This window comes from Pomacea canaliculata, linkage group LG6 (assembly GCF_003073045.1).
Source record: "Pomacea canaliculata isolate SZHN2017 linkage group LG6, ASM307304v1, whole genome shotgun sequence".
NCBI lineage: Eukaryota > Metazoa > Mollusca > Gastropoda > Architaenioglossa > Ampullariidae > Pomacea > Pomacea canaliculata.
This window is the reverse complement of record NC_037595.1, coordinates 14,999,397-15,016,028: the sequence shown is the minus strand read 5'-3', so window position 1 is coordinate 15,016,028 and position 16,632 is coordinate 14,999,397. Positions and strand designations below refer to the sequence as shown.

General features: G+C 37.1%; 1 protein-coding gene across 1 annotated transcript in view; it reads left to right on the top strand.

Annotated features, from left to right (window-relative positions):
* The window catches only part of LOC112566104 (cullin-5-like), a 38,338-nt gene that overhangs the window by 8,447 nt on the left and 13,259 nt on the right, over positions 1-16,632 (top strand). The window contains exons 4-13 of the mRNA XM_025242071.1: positions 1,629-1,814; positions 2,357-2,498; positions 3,060-3,286; positions 6,361-6,454; positions 7,740-7,870; positions 9,430-9,537; positions 10,799-10,863; positions 11,864-11,996; positions 13,291-13,422; positions 13,966-14,089. Coding sequence (XP_025097856.1) covers positions 1,629-1,814; positions 2,357-2,498; positions 3,060-3,286; positions 6,361-6,454; positions 7,740-7,870; positions 9,430-9,537; positions 10,799-10,863; positions 11,864-11,996; positions 13,291-13,422; positions 13,966-14,089 — 1,342 coding nt within the window. The remainder of the gene's footprint in view (positions 1-1,628; positions 1,815-2,356; positions 2,499-3,059; positions 3,287-6,360; positions 6,455-7,739; positions 7,871-9,429; positions 9,538-10,798; positions 10,864-11,863; positions 11,997-13,290; positions 13,423-13,965; positions 14,090-16,632) is intronic.

Here is a 16,632-nt window from a genome sequence, read left to right as displayed (position 1 = left end):
TTTAAAATAAACTGAGTGTTGTTACATAGTAGGGGGCATTCAGTCTTGTATTTTTGAAATCAAAGGTGCTGTATATTAAGATGATGAGTTGACAGTGGCCTTTTAGGAGGCTACAACACTCTTTTTAACACATTTCTGGCGTAAAATACCCATCCCCTCCCCCCATATTCCTTGCAAGAATATATGTTATCATGCAATTTTTGCTGTTTGCTGAAGTATATACATTTGTTGTTTGATGTAGTTTTATACTTGTCACTTTATACTTATACACACACTTCCAGATTCCACTACATGGATTGCTATATTTCCAACTAAAAATTGAAATACAAAGGAAAATGAAAATGCTTTTCTTTGTGCCCACATGTACCCAAAAACATATGCTGCTTGCCCATTAGCACTACACAATATCTGCAGAGTTCTAGGAGATGCATTTAACACTCAGTCTTAACTTGTGCCATAAGGGAGTTCAGAAAGGCTACTATTTTAGCATAAAAACTGCCTCTCGGGCAGGATATGTCTATACCTGACCCCAGAGCACGTGCGACAAGCCATTGGCTGGCTGTGATTTGTTGGCCACAGTTTTATGTCCTGCACAAACTGCATTGGGCAATAGATTGTGCATAGTTTACAGCCAGTAGCTCTGCTAGCTGCATGTACCACCTCTTTGAGTTGGACTTTTGGACCTTCTTTGGATGGTGCTGCTGTACCAGACAGTGATTGAGAATGTCAGTACACTCTTGATCACTGCCCTGTAAAACTGGACCAGAATGTCTCTCTTAAGGCCAAACTTAAGCTGGTGTAGAAAGTAATGTTACTTGGCTTTGATGATGGACACCACATTATTATCCAGGCTGAGATGATGGTTCCCAGTTACCAGAACTGATAAAACTTGTTCTAAGGCCTCACTCTTGATTCACCTCTGTCATTACATCCAAAAGGATTTTGAGAAGAGTTGCTGGTGAAGAGATAACACAGAGGGAGAGTGGATTCAGCCATGGGGTGTGCCTCAGGATACTGAAGATGAGAAGAAAACTTTGGGGTTGATAAAAGAGGAAGTCAAGGATCCAAAAAGCAAACTAACTAGAAGAGATCAAAAACTAAAAACTTATAAAGGAGTTTCTATGGAATGATGGTGTTTCAAAATTTATCGAAAGAAAGATTTAAAATGGATGAATAATGGACAAATAAGTAATAGTCAAGAGTTTGGTTGTTAACAATAGCATCAATAGCATAAGGCAAAGAGGGTGTACAGATGATGTTTTCATGTGCTTATCTAAAGTATTTTTTCACTTTGGATATTTAATACTTGTTTTTCATGCATTAAACGTTAATGGTATTTGTATTGTTCAGTTAGAGTGATTTCACAATACAGTGATTGTTTCCCTTGTGTTCCTTTGACCACTTTACTAAAATTTTAACTGATACAAGATGGATCAAATAATGTACAATAAATTACCTTTGTCCTTTCACTTTTTCCCTCTGATTTGATAGAGGATATAACTACTGCATTTAGGGACTACAAAAATGTACGACTTAAATTTATTGTTTTTGTTTAACAAATAACCCGATAAAATGATAGTAGTATTAGGATGTTTAAAAAAAAAACCAATTCTTATCTCTTACGACAGCGGGTTCTTACACACAAAGATGAATCAGCTTTGCTGAGGGCATACATTGCTGAATGGGGCAAGTTTTTTACTCAGTGCAACTACTTGCCAAAGCCTTTCAATCAGCTTGAGGCCAACCTCCTTGGTAAGCTGCACTCCAGCATGCCCAAAAAGACTCAGTCTGGGGAGGAGAGCCTCGTTAGAAAGGTAAGATCTGTTTGATTTTGCAAAAGTTCTATAGTGCTTCACACCTCATTGTTGCACAGGCTTGAGGCTGAAAAATTACATGTTAAAGTCATGTAAATTTTTTATGAAATTCTTTTGCTTGTGAGTTATATGTGAATACACATTGCTTTATTTTAGTTTTTTTGATATTTGTACGTGTGAAGATTTTGCACCACCGTGGGCTTCAGTTCCTTCTCCTCCTTGCTCTTATCTCTGCATTCTTTCATGTTCCTGGCAGTGTTCACTGTGCATGTATGTATGTTTGCCTGATCCTGGCTTCCATCTGTCACATTGGCATCATTGGGCTCAAAGCCACATGTGATGTCACATCTCTTATTGATACAAGTTGCTCAGAAAATACCAAATCTTGAAAACACAATCACAATGTGCCATTTCTGAATTCACAGGTAATTCACACGTACCATTTTACTGTAAATTGATATATATACATATTTGGGTAATAGGGTAATTTTTTTTCACCCATTTAACATACAGGAATGAGTTATTTCAGTTTGACATTACAGTTGATGCTTGATAGCTGGAATCAGAGCATCTTCAGCAACATCAAGCACAGGCTTCAAAGCTGTGCCATGAATCTGGTCCGTGATGAACGCTATGGTGATGCTTTCGATACACAGCTTGTTATTGGTGTAAGGGAATCCTATGGTAAGTTCCAAGTGTTTCTAAATAACTTGACAGAAGTAAAATATTTGAAATGATTATTGATCTTCTGGTATGTCATGTATAAAATGTGATAACATTAAAATTATGTTCAGAATGCTGTAGGATTTTTATGAACATAAAAAATTACTCCTCTTTGTACCTAAAGCAGGACACAAGACATGGTCCAAAATAAAGTAGTTATAGCTGTGATGCAAATCACAAACTTCAAGCAGCAGTATCCCCAAAAACACATAGATTGTGACTCAGTTTTTGTTTTTAATGCTAGTATTGCAAGGGGGTGATGCTGGTAACATTTGCCTTTATCATAAAATAAACCACACAAGCACAATTTTTTCATATCTCAGTTGGTTCTGTGGAGAAAACACACAATCTTTTTGATTGTGCTAGGAGCTACTCATTGTGTGCAACATCACTCAGTTGCTTCTTATATACACACAAACACACACACATGCAAGGAAAAAATATGTATAGACATTTCTAAGGTTTACTCCATAACATTCTTAATTTGAAATATATTTTCATCATGTACTTTTCTCAACACAGTGAACCTAAGCTCAGATGCAGAGGACAAACTGAAAATCTACCGTGAGAATTTTGAAAAAGCTTATCTTCAAGCAGCAGAAGAGTTCTACAAAATGAATGCACCTCAATATCTTGGACAGAATGGTGTTCAAAATTATATGCGATATGCTGATCAAAAACTCAAGGAGGAGGAGGCTCGTGCAAGGCGCTACCTTGAGACTGGATATGGATGCCAGTCTGTGGCTGCTGTGAGTATTGTGTTTACAGCTTTATGTGAAGAGAAACGTAACTTTTGTCAGGTCAAAGAAATAGCTGTCAAAAATGAGCAAAAGATTTATGTATTTAAATAAATGTAGTTGAACTTTGTTAAAGTGTTTTTGCACAGAGAATATCTATATGCTACTACTTTAAATTTGTTGGGTAGTTGTGTTTTATTTGAATGATGGCAAGTAAAATCCAGTGTGGAACACCAACAACCAAACTTATTCCACCCACTCTCATCATAGTCCATCATGAATGTTGACAGATGAGGCATCTGATCCAGCAAATATTTCTTCACTTTTTTTAGTGGATATAACAGCTTTTTACAATGCACTTAGACAGCTTGCCAATCTCCTAGTCAAATCCGTTCACTGGTGTCATCTGGTGTAAGTCTGTCGTCACATCCTATGTTCAGTACATGTGGCAATTCCACTAGAACACTGTGGGCTAGAATAACTTATATGCCATCCTTCCCTCTTTTTGTGACCACCCACCTTTAGGCCATACTATGCTGCAGGAGGAGGTAGTACTTAGTAGGTCTAGGAGGGGACACATTTATGCCACGCATTCCCACCTTTTATTAAGTGAACCTCCACCAGTTTTCCACTTGTGCCAGGACCTTTTACTATTGTATGTTTGAATTACTTGTCCTGGCCTCCAGAGTATCCTGTCATCAATTATTTTACAGCTGGCTCTTTGGTTTTCTTGGTTAGATCCATCCCACCAGCAGCTATTTTTTCATTTTTAAAGATGATAGGAGTTGACCATCGGATATAAGGTTTTGTGTTTTTTTTAGTTTCTGGCTTAACCATTTATAACATATGACCTACCTCATTTACATTATCCTTTTTCCTTTTGTTGGTTTATATTGACAGTGGTGTTATTATATAACCTAGGAGTCTTGTTTTTCACCCTTTCAATGTAGTGTAACTTTCTCACCATGATATAGCCTTTTGTTTTAAAGTTTTAGTTTTTTTAGATTCTGATTTAATGATGGTCTTTTAGGCCACACCAACTTTTTTTTAACATATTAATCACCCATTGATATAGTTCTTTTTTATTTTGTTGGTTTATATTGTTAGTGTAGAAAATATGTTTTCTACTTTTGTGGCATTTTGTGTATTTAGTGGATTTAGTGTGTTAGTCGGGTGGGGGTAGGCTTGATTACAATGATAAAAGCAGTGAACTGGTCAAGCTGGCGGCATATCGGCCCGACTGGCGCGCCAAATGTCTGGCCGCCCATTCATCACCAGTGGCCAGTTGAAGTTAACGACAACACCTGACGTAAGCGGCCGCGAGTCAACCATGGCCAGGGGTAGACCACCGGGTAACAGCCCGACCCCTCTTTGTCCAGCTGAAGGTCGGGGACCGCCTGAGGCGAGCAACGCCCCTTACACCTGCGTCCAGACCCTTCCTACACCTCCAAGGCCAACGGGAGGAAGTTACGCCCAACGGAAGAAAGGAACCAAGTCTGGCGAGGGGCAGAGAACGTCACTTCTCCGGGTAGCGAGCTGGTGAGCGGCCGCTTGAGAGTCCGTCTTATGGATCATCGAAGACGTTAAAGTCCACGTGGGGACTGAAACTGTGCAGTGTGAATTTTTGGTACTGATGAACTGTGAACCGTATCTAGTGACTTGTGAACAGTGAGCAGTGAAATTATTATCGTGAGAAAACTAACAAGAAGAAGCACCAGAGAGATAAGTTTGAAGATATACTTGTAGCCACTCTGCTATGTAGATATGTGTATATATGTACATCTTTTCTTTGATTATATTCTTATTCATGTTGAAATCTGTATTTTGAGGAGTGTTTTGGAGTGAGCGTGTGGACGCATACTGGACGGGTGCATGCGAGTGGAAATTAATCCTTGCGCGCAGGACCCACACGTGGCAGTCCATTACAGTTAGTGGTGGTGTTATTGCATCACCTGGGAGGTCTTGTATTTCACCCTTTCAGTGTAGTGTTACCTTCTCTTGCCCTGATATAGCCTTAGTTGCTCAAACAACCAACCAACCATCCTTCTTTTCAGCCACCCACCTTCTGGTCATTCTGTCTAGTCGGAAGGGATAGACATTAGTAGACTTAAGAGGGACAGTTTCTTATTGTACATGCTTTAATTTGTCCTGGCATCCATAGTGTTTGCCAGTAGTTTTTTTTTACAGCTGGCTTGTTTTTCTTGTTAAAGTCCGCTCCACTAGCAGCTATATTTTTATCTTTAAAGTAAGGCTTTACCATCAGATTTCCAGTTTTAGTTTAGCACAACCTCTCTTTTAATGATGGCGTTTTAAGAGGCCACAACACATTACGTACTCTTTTATATTATTCTTTTTCCTTTTTTCTTCCTTAGTTTATATTGTTAGTGGTATCACCCGGAAGTCTTAATTTATTTTGTTTCGGTGAAATGTGACTCTTTCATTGTGATGTAGCCTATAGTTGCTGCCATTGCATAAAAGAAAAACAAATCCAGTGTCCACCATCAGTCTTATTACAGCTGACTCTTTGTTTTTCTTGTTGAAGTCTGCTCCACTGCAACTTTGTTTTCTCATTTTTAAAAATGGTAAAACTTTACCATCGGATCTAAGGTTTTGATTTAATTCAATGCTTTTGCTTTTGGAGGCCACAACATTTTTTTAAGCACACTATGGACCCTTTCACATTGTTCATTTTTCTTTTTTGTTAGTTCTGTTTTTTTTAGTATTTATATAATATTTCTGTTACCCAAAAGCCTTATTATTTCAACATTTTAGAATGTGACTCTCTTACTGTGATATAGCCTTAGTTGCTGGCTCGGCATAAAATATAATACATTTGATTTTTTTCTGATGCTGTGTTGTTGTTAGGCAATGCACACAGGCAATCTTTCTTTACAGAGACCTTACTTATCTGAGACAGGACGACTTTCAATGAAAAAGTAAAATGTTATAAACAAGATTTCACATGTAACAAATAAAATACTTTTTTTACTCAACATTTGGTTAAAAGTAAAATTTAGTTCTTAAGTATTATAATTTTGATTTTGTATATGTGTATGTTGGTGGTGGTGGGGGTTTGTTTGTTTTAGTTGACAGAGACCTGTGTCCGTGTTTTGGTGACAGATTTCAAGGAAACAATTTTACAAGAGTGTCCTCAAATGATCAAGAACAAAGAAACCGAAAGTAAGTAATTATGTGTGAATAAACAAGCATTTGTTTTCAGGGATTAGCACACTAACATGAGAATTTCGAAAGTGTATGTTGTTCTGAACTTGGCATCATCAACGCAGGAGTAAAGAAAGGCTGTGTTCTCTGACCACTCAAATTCTGGGTGATGAAGATGTCAGTAGACCAACCATGGATATACATCATTCATTCATTGGTCCCTTGACTGGAACTGGTTTTCAGAGAGGGATGCACATGCATAGACATGGTAGCTGAGAAGGCTTGCCGCTCTGGCCTGTCTTAGGCATTTGTGAGCAGGTCTTGTACCAGACAACCAGTTCTTCCCATTCATAAGCCAGTCCTTCTTCTGGCGACTTTGGCAATGACTGCCTTGGAATGTATCTTACAGGACAGTCTTTGACAGAGTGTGTACTGCATCACATGGCCAAACCAGACCAGCTGTTGCAAGGAGGAATTTCTAGTGTCCTATGAGTGTAGCATCTGTGCTTTGTCATTGGTTTTATATTCCCTGTATGAGATCCAAAACAGCCATTTCAGGCACTTGTTCTCAAATTCTCCTCTCCTGCCCCTGTAGACCTTGTGTCAGGGGTGAACACCCAGCCTCTCTCTCTGGCTAGGTGTCTTAGCTGGCGTGTCCTCTTTTTCCAAATAAAACCTTCTTTTCCCTGGGTTATTTGCTGCCTACTCTAGGCCCATATATTTTCCCTGCAGGGTAACCCATGCTGAAGGAGGATGGGATCCTGGAGGTTGAGATCCTTGAGGGGTTGTAGCCAATAGGCCACACCACTTTTTTAACACACTACTTTCCCTTTTAAATTATTCATTTTTCCTTCTCTTTTTGGTTGTTGCTCATATGAGCATATTTATATGTATACTTTTATATCAACTTTTTTTTAAGCTGGTTGGTGTTTCAAATTTTTGTAAAGCGCAGGAAAGGCATTAATGTTAAATTTTATCTTGAACTCATTGCTAGAACCTTACCAATTTAAGCAAACCGAAAGATGTAGTTAATAGTAAAATACAACAGATTTTGCATAAACAATACTAAGTCAAAATTACATGTTTACATTAAAGGCTTTTCATCTAAAACACAATTACCAACAATGCAGAATGCCTCTAATGCTCAAGGAAATCCATCAACAAACCAGGATTAGAGAGGCATAAAACACCTACCCAGAGAGGCATAAAACACCTACCCAGCATGTCTTACGGGCATTATATTGCATTTGCATGCTTGTGGACATTCATGCAAGTCTGTTTCATAAATATTGCACTGTTGCAGAGTTGAGGCTGATGTTCAGTTTAATGGACCGGGTGGTCGATGGCATTACACCAATGCTCCATGATCTTGAGGTTCACATAGTTGATCAGGGATTGGCAGATATGATGGCATCTGCTGAGACAATCACAACAGTAAGTGTGGGGCTATAAATTTCTGTAAATTATTGATTTGTCTGTGTACTACATGTTCTATTTCTAAAGCCGTTAAATAAATTAATGTTGACTCAGCTGATTTCCTTCTTTGAGCAGTCACTTTACATGCTGTTACTTCCCTTTGAAAGAGCATTCTTTCTTGCAGTTGATCAAATAGCTTGTGATGATCCCTACAGGAGGAGATGTTCCCAAAGATCACTTATGTTAGCATGTATATGTTTCAGCTTAACAGATTTATCTTTAATGTTTTTTTATTTTTGCCTATGTTTATTTAGTGCACTGTACAAGTTGTTAGTAGTCTTTGTTGGTTCTGTGTGCAGTATTTTAAGAAAGTTAACACTTAGCACCATCTCCTGGCTCTATAAGCAAGCTCATGGTGCTTTACAAAAAGTGGAATATACCAGTGCATGTGACAGCATAATATTTTTGGGTTATATCACAAAACTACATGCAACAAATTAAAAAGATAGACAAAAAGCAAATACCTGATATAAGCATCAAATAATATAAACAAAATGAATACCATACATGTCATCTACTTTGGTACTGGCTTCAGGATTTTTCACTGAAATACCAAAGAAGATTACAGGATTTGGGAAACTGCACAGAGCACTTTAAAAAACAAAAAAACTAGTAATGATGATAGTTGTGAAAATGATAGTTGATTCTGTTTTATGTTTAACAGTACAGAAACATTCAACTTTGTTGTTTTTTTTTAAAACAGGCAACTTTCACCAAAAAAAATTGTAATAGAGTATAAACTGTTGATCGATCATAAGTTGGGTTGGGGAGGTAAGTTGTAATAGAGAGGACGTCTATAAGGAGAAATACATCCTTGAGAAATTTTTGGTTCTAAGAGGGGTTTGTAATCTGGGTGCTTTAATAAAGAGGTTTCACTGTATTATTTTAAACAGTTAAACATGAATGACCACTGTGGGGTCATTTTATTAGCCAGATATGGTCAATATCTTATAAGGGACATCAAATTTATAAAATGACGTTCTTTATATTAAAATTCATTCCAGTTGGATTAGACAAACATAAGATTGTAGAAGGATTTTCAAAAACGTTGGAAAAAAAAATTGTAATGCACAATTTCAGGAGACGGGTTTCATTGTCTTTTATTTTCTTAAATTATTTTTCTTTTTCGGAGAGATATATAGAGAGAAAGAGTAGACACTGATGGTGTGAACAGAATATCCATTGGTATTGAACTGTTAAAATAGCAGCAGTAGGCTTGGTAGGGCTGGAAAAAAGATCAACTATTTTTTAAAATTTTGGACTGCTGGCAACATCAAGCATAATCTGTTAAAAGTAATTATGGATATTTGCAGAATCCTGATCAGTTTTAGTATGGATTTACTGTACCTTTAATAGAAAGTATTTTAATATGCTTATTAATATGCTTTAATATGCTTATTAATATATATATGCTTTTTTGACATACCTAGAAATGCTTGTATTTTACTTTTGAATTATTTACTTAGTAAAGTTTGATTTGATAGTTTAATTTGGCTAATATGTTTTGTCTTTGCCAGGATTCTGAAAAGTATGTAGAACAACTTCTAGACCTCTTCAATCGTTTCAGCAGCTTAGTTCGAGATGCATTTGGTGATGATCCTCGATTCCTCACAGCTAGAGATAAGGTTTGAGTTTTTCAGGTTTTGAAAATTGGACTCAAAACACCATATTTTAAATTAATTTAGTAGTATGCTGTCTTTTTTTGCTTCTTGCAGTAATTCTGGATGCTTCAGCATCACGTTTTCTATTTTAAAAGTTGCAACATATTTTGACCCTAAAAAATCTTAAAAGCAGACCTGCCTAACCCTAAATTTCCTCATTCATAGAATCCTCACTTATGCTAGTTTTCCGTGGCATTTGACTCTTAGCCCATAGCAATTTTTTTTTCATCATACACTGTGACTGTCAGTGGGGTTTATTCCATTTCCACAAATGAAATGACATACATTTGCAAAGTATTGACAGACACAAACTGACATGATACACTTTTGTGACTGCAGCTTTAAATGAACCAAACCCAAGGGAAAAAAGTGTTACTCAACTAATTGTAGTTTCAGGAATTGAAAATATAGAGGTTTATTTTTTAAACACATGATTACAGTTTCACAGACAGGTGGCTGATCCAGGTCAATTAAAAGTTGTGAAGCTGCAAACAATTGCCTTAAAAAGTCATTTTTATTTATGTGATACACATTTTTGTGCCTTTGATTAATTTAGTGGGATGAGGAGGTAAATAGACATAAGCTGTAATTTCTGCTTTTTATAGTTTGCTTATGTTCTCTTGCTTCAATAAGGGACTAGTAGTGATACAGAAAGAGGTAATAATCGCGATGTATGTATACATCTATGCCTAATTAAGATATGGTTAGCATCCTCACATCTGTGTTAATTTTTCTGTTATGAAAAACTACGTTATGACAATTATAATCAGATTCCCATTAAGTTGTTTGGAGGTGACTGGGTTATTGGTTTTATGTTTAAGTGTTTATATAACATTTGATAAAAATCTGTTAATCTCTTATTGTGCATTTCACCACTTTATTGCCACCTTCCATTTGTTGTTTGTCCACATCACAAGCACTCTCGCTTGACTTATTCTCTAATGCCTGGTTGTCCTTTTTATTGGAAATCTTAAAAAGTTCAAAACGTTGCAGTCTTTCTTGTTCTTATACCATGATGTGAAATTCCTGTTGCAACTCACTTTTTTTTCATTAGTTAACCCTCCAGGCACTATTTTTATATGAACTACCCTTTGTTATCACTTTTTCTCTGGATCCTGTCTTGCATATATTACTGAACTTTTTTTGTTTTTTTTTGCATATTCAGCTTGCTTATGAGCGAATTATGAAAAATTGTACATTTAACATCTTACCACTTTGTTTTCAGGCATATAAAAAAGTTGTAAATGATACCTCAGTATTCAGGCTTGAGATACCTTCAAAAAATAAAGGGTAAGTATCAAACAGTAGTCATCATGGTTACTGAAATGGTACAGTTTGTCCATCTTGTCATATTGTAATAGAAGATATGTGACTGGTTTGATAAATACAATAAATTAATACACATTCTAGCTTTAAAGACCTTTACAAGTGGCGACTATCACACTGCCTGCCTTCAACACGAAATCACAAGGAGAAACACAAATCTCAAAAAAAAAAAAAAAAGAAAAAAAAAGATTTCCCTCACCTGTTCTGATCTACACCTGGGCACAAAGCTGCATGTGACATCATATGAGAAACATGGCCAAGCACAGTATCTCTGTTGATACAAATTGCACAGATATGACAAATCGTAAAAGTGCAGGCACAATGGAAGCATGTGTGATGCTGAATGCGCAAGCAGGGCTTCTGCTAAGGCTAAATTCTTTGGGGTCCCAGGGACCCCTTCTTCAGATTTTTAAGGGGTCCCTGTTCTTTGCCCAATTTTGAAGGGGACCCCATTGACGAAAATTGAAGGGGTCCTCCGAACTTTTAATGCGTACTGTACGCAATTTTTTGCGTAAGCAGAAGCCCTGCGCAAGAAAGGTTTTGTTTTGATGATAAAACAACCGAAAGCTGATGTTGTGATTACCTGCAGTACATTGCCAAATATGAGAATGCAGTGTGCTTAAGGCAGAACTTTATCATAGAAAGCTTCCATAACACTTCCTAGTACTAGGAATTCATCTGAATCTAAACATAATAAATAATATTTTATCACAAAGAGCTTGCATGAATAAGCTGAGCTATAGTTTTAAACTGAATGCCATGTGCCTTTGCTTAGTGTAAACCAGTCCTTCTATGCTGGGGAAAAAATCTCTATATCCCTCATTACAAATTTGGATAGATCAACCATTGCACATGTGCCATCAATCTGTAGTTGGTATCTTTCACTAACAGCTAGATTTGAGTCAATTTAAAATTTAGGGTCACCAATTTTGTGTGCACTGTACCAAGTTTGTTTTTTTTCCAGAATGGGTGCTAAAACGCAACCTGAATCAAAGTGTCCAGAGCTTCTTGCTAACTACTGTGATATGCTTTTGAGGAAAACGCCCCTCAGCAAAAAACTGACCTCTGAAGAAGTGGAAAAAAAACTAAAAGATGTTGTAAGTGAACTATAAATGCAAAAGGGGTCTGAAAATAAGTGTGTGGTAATCTTTGCATTTCTTTTTGTGACTTTATTACTTATTGATTTGAAAGTCTTTACTATGATTTTGTGATTGCTGACACCCCATTGAGACAATGGATTCAAATTCATTGCTACCATGCTGATCGTTTTAAAAAGTATGACAGTGAAAGCCAGAGTCCAAGACAGCATCAAACTAAATGGAGAAGAGATTGGGGAAGTTGACAGTTTCACCTATCTTGGGTCCAGAATGTCAAACACCGGGGATGCGGAGGTGGAGATTCGAGCCCGACTAGCAAGAGCCAGCCAGGCCTTCACCTCACTCAGGAGCACATGGAAGGCAAACAACATCAGTCAGAAGATCAAGCTGAGAATCTTCAAGTCAAATGTGATCAGCACCCTCCTTTACAGATCAGAATCATGGAAGATGACCAAAACCATCAGTAACAAGCTTGACCTTATCCAAAACAGATGCCTTTAGGCGCATACTTAATATCTTTTGGCCAAATACCATCACCAACGAAGAAATCCACCGAAGAACTAAAACCGAGTCTATCACCACGCATGTTCAACAAAGGCGTTGGCAATGGATTGGACATGTGCTCCGCCAGCAGACAGCAGACTTCTCCAAAGTTGCCCTCCAGTGGACTCCAGACGGCCGAAGAAAATGAGGCCGTCCAAAGGAAACTTAGAGAAGAACAGTGGAAAGGGAGATGAAAGAAAAGGGCTGGACATGGGGTCACCTGGAGAGGGTTTCAGCCAATCGATATTGGTGGCGGACTCTGGTTGAGGCCTTATGTGCAACCTGATGCACGAAGAGAAATAGATAGGTGGCGTTTTCGGGCTTCACTTCTCCTTTTTACACTTGATCCACTCTTTTACATATTTTTTATTTCGTGTATTGACTTTTTAAAAAGAATGGTGTGGTTATATCACTCGGGAGGTTTTTTTCCCTAAACTGGTTAAGATTACCTTTTGTTGCCGTGATATAGCCCTAGTTACTGGCACGGCATTAAACAGGAACAAACAAACAATTCTTATTCAGTTCCTCTTTGTGCTTTCTGTTTTTGATTTTATTCTTCGTTTAGTACGGCTGTTTATTCTTTTATAGCTCATGTTATTTGTTTGTTTTCCTATCCCTCGTATGCTGTCCATGATTCATTCTTCTTCTTAAGTGCTAAGAGCATACTCCTTAGGATGGGAGTATGCGCTTTATAAATTTTGCATTTTTTATTATTATTAAAGTAACTGATGTATTAATATGGCTTTTGCAGCTGTTAGTGTTAAAATATGTTCAGAACAAAGATGTGTTTATGAGATACCACAAAGCACATCTGACACGACGTTTGATTCTTGACACTTCAGCCGACAACGAAAAGGAAGAAAACATGGTTGAATGGCTTAGGGTATGTTGGATACTCTGTTTCTTTCTCTTAGATTAGAACTATGAAATAGTTTTGTGCAAAGAATTATTTTTTTTTTTTTTAAACTCATACAACTCTACTATTAGATTTAAAATTTTGATTTTGTTCGTAGCTTGTATTTAATGGTGGTCTTTTTAGAGGTTACATCTTTTAACTAAGTACTTTTTGATATTGTTCCATTTGTTGTTTATATTGTTAATTTAATGATTTTATTACAGTATTATCCAAAAATATTGTTTTCATTGATTCACACTTTCTTGCTGTGACATGGCCTTCAATGCTGGCATGGCATAAAACACCACTAATCAACCAATCACAAGGGATGTCGAAATGCAAAAAAATATGCCATCTTGATTGGTTCATGAAGTGGCATAAGATCCATATATTTGGGTTTTTTTTTTAAATTTTAGATATTTTGACTAAAAATTACTGTGATTGTAAAAGTTTTAGTTTAAAGTAACATTAAAAACCTGATCAAATGCAGTAAATGTTGTGCTATTGCTATTTTATTTTTTCACACTGCAGGAGGTTGGTATGCCAGCAGACTATGTCAACAAGTTGGCACGCATGTTTCAGGACATCAAAGTTAGTGATGATCTAAATGGAGAGTTTAAAGAAGCTCACCGCAACAACAATGAAGGGCTTGCAGGTGAATTTTATGAATTTCTATTTAATATTATTAAGCTTTTAATTGTACATTGAGTTTTCAAGCTGATATCCATGCTAATTTGCTTGGCAGTAAAAAACATAACTCCATATGAGGAATCACAGGACTTAGCTTCTCAGCAGAATAATAATATGTTGATTTGTGTAGCGCTTTTTTCCACCATTAAAGGTGGGGTCAAAGCACTTTACTAAAAAGAAAAAAACACAAACATAATGAGAATGGATGCTAGTCTCAAAAATCAGTTGTAGAATCACTGTAGATGTGTTTTGGTGCCCTCTGAGAGGGTAATGTCGGCTCCGTTACTGTTTTTATTCAGATGTTTCTTTTGTGGAACACATCCTAGGCACAGCTCAAACCTTGAAATATTCAGGAGAATAAGAAAATCTCATCAGGCCTTGCAATGGTATCTGGAGGCAGGAATTGGAAGTGTGGTACTTGTTAACAGATATAGAAATAATTCCATTCTGGCAAGCTTCTCACCCGAACAGACATGCCGACCCATAGAGAAGGGAATGAACTCTTCAGGCCACCAAAGTTTGCCATCTTCTCCCTCCAATGAAACATTTGGGTCAGAATCTGGCGGGTCACCCCAGATTTTCTGAGCTTTCATCACAGAATCCAGGTTGTGGGTGACTAAAGTGCCTGTAGGGATCGTGTATCCGCTAAACTCCATGTCATACGCAGGTGATGCAGCAAACTAAGTGGCACAATGATGACGTAGCAAATAACCTCCATTATGACAACCTCCACATAAACTAACTGGGGTCTATTCTTTATAGTGTGTGCTCGCTCAGCTCCCAAAACTCGGTGGTTGTCAGGGTTGTGAAGGAAGTAAACTAGAGTCCAGCAGATAATTTTAGAGCCAGTATCCATTCCACCTACAAAGCTGTCAAAGACTATCTTAGCATTAGCATCTTAAAAATATACCTTATAATCCAACACTGGTGGTAAAATTGTTTAAAATTTAACAAATTGGAATATGTATTTACTGTTGACGTGAGGTGATCCTGACTACCTGTTACGATAATGATGTATTTCTCTGATGTATGCACCTATAAAATCATCCACTGTGCTCTCCTCAAACCTGCAGTAGTGCTCATCTACAAAAGGTTTAATAAACTCATTTAGCATAAGCCGCATGTTGTCCACAAGGCGTTGCAACTTTAGGTAATCACCAGGCAGGTGTTGCAGGTAGGGCATGATAGTGACTGCGGCACAGGCTACCCAGTCATTAACAACAGTATCTACCAACATCAGGTTATTTCCAAAGACATCGTCGTCATACTCGAAGCATTGTCCAAAGAGAATGGAGCACATGTTGTTGGACATGCTTGCCTGGGTCAAGTGGGCTAGATCCAGAGAGCTTAGATATAGAGAGGGTGCACTCCTTTATCCTTACTTGTTAAGAAAAGTAGTGACGGAGTTGCGTCCCTTCGAAATGGGGTGCTACGGCGCAGTTGCTACTATCAACCACTACTAAACAAAGTCATCGCTAGCACTGTTTATCTTTGGAGTAAATGTCTAGGTGTTTGTGATATGAAATGACATTTATCTAAGAACAGATTTTTGTGTCTTTTATTGATGAGAATTGCTTAGATAAGGGTAGTTTGGGAGAGTTTTAATACATGTATGACAGCTGACTATATTTAAAAAGGATAACTTTTATAAATTCAGACAGCACATCCATGAGCACAAATTTGCATTTATTTAAAATCCATAAAAATCTAATTTATGAGAATTTATGAATATGAGAAAAGCAGTCAAAAACAGACTTACACATGAATATAAACAAGCCACATTCAGAAGACTTGCTCACAAAATGAGACATATAGATTTCTGTTTACATACAAGCATGAGCAATAAATTCTCACACAAATCATAGCTCTTCCCACAGAAGTTGAATCAACTGAGATTTAACTTTTTTCCCAGGAATTAACTGGTCAATATTTTTACAATAGCACACTCTAATATCTTAACAGCCTCTTAAGAATTTTTTGGGGGGTTGGACAGTTGTACTGACTTTCCTCGAAATGATCCGAGCAGAGATAGTATCCTTTTCTATACACATCAGATGGTGTAAGATGGTCAAAATCTTTCCTTCTCGTAAAGTTCATCCATATTTTGGACCTGTTGTAATAATTTTTTCAATATATTAATAACAAATATTTTTATAACACCTCACCCCAGAGACGCATGCCTTAAATGAAAATACTATAACAAATTTAAATAGGTTTCTAATCAGATAAGTGAGAATTCATCACACGGTTTCACAGTATAATCAGTAAAGTCGTTTTAATAATCGTAGTAAAAGAGCAACCGCGTTGTAGTAGACTGCTCTCAACTAGAGTACACTTATAGATCGTAATTTGAGAATAAATTTGTAGCTTACCTCTCTTCGTCCTTTGGGAAATTGTGGAAACGTTTTTCTTTTGGGGTTGATTTAAATCTGGCATTCTGACAGTTAATTGCAGAACAATTTCCCACCTTGCCTCAAACGATCGCCTTGTGCCGTGTTGTTTCGTAGC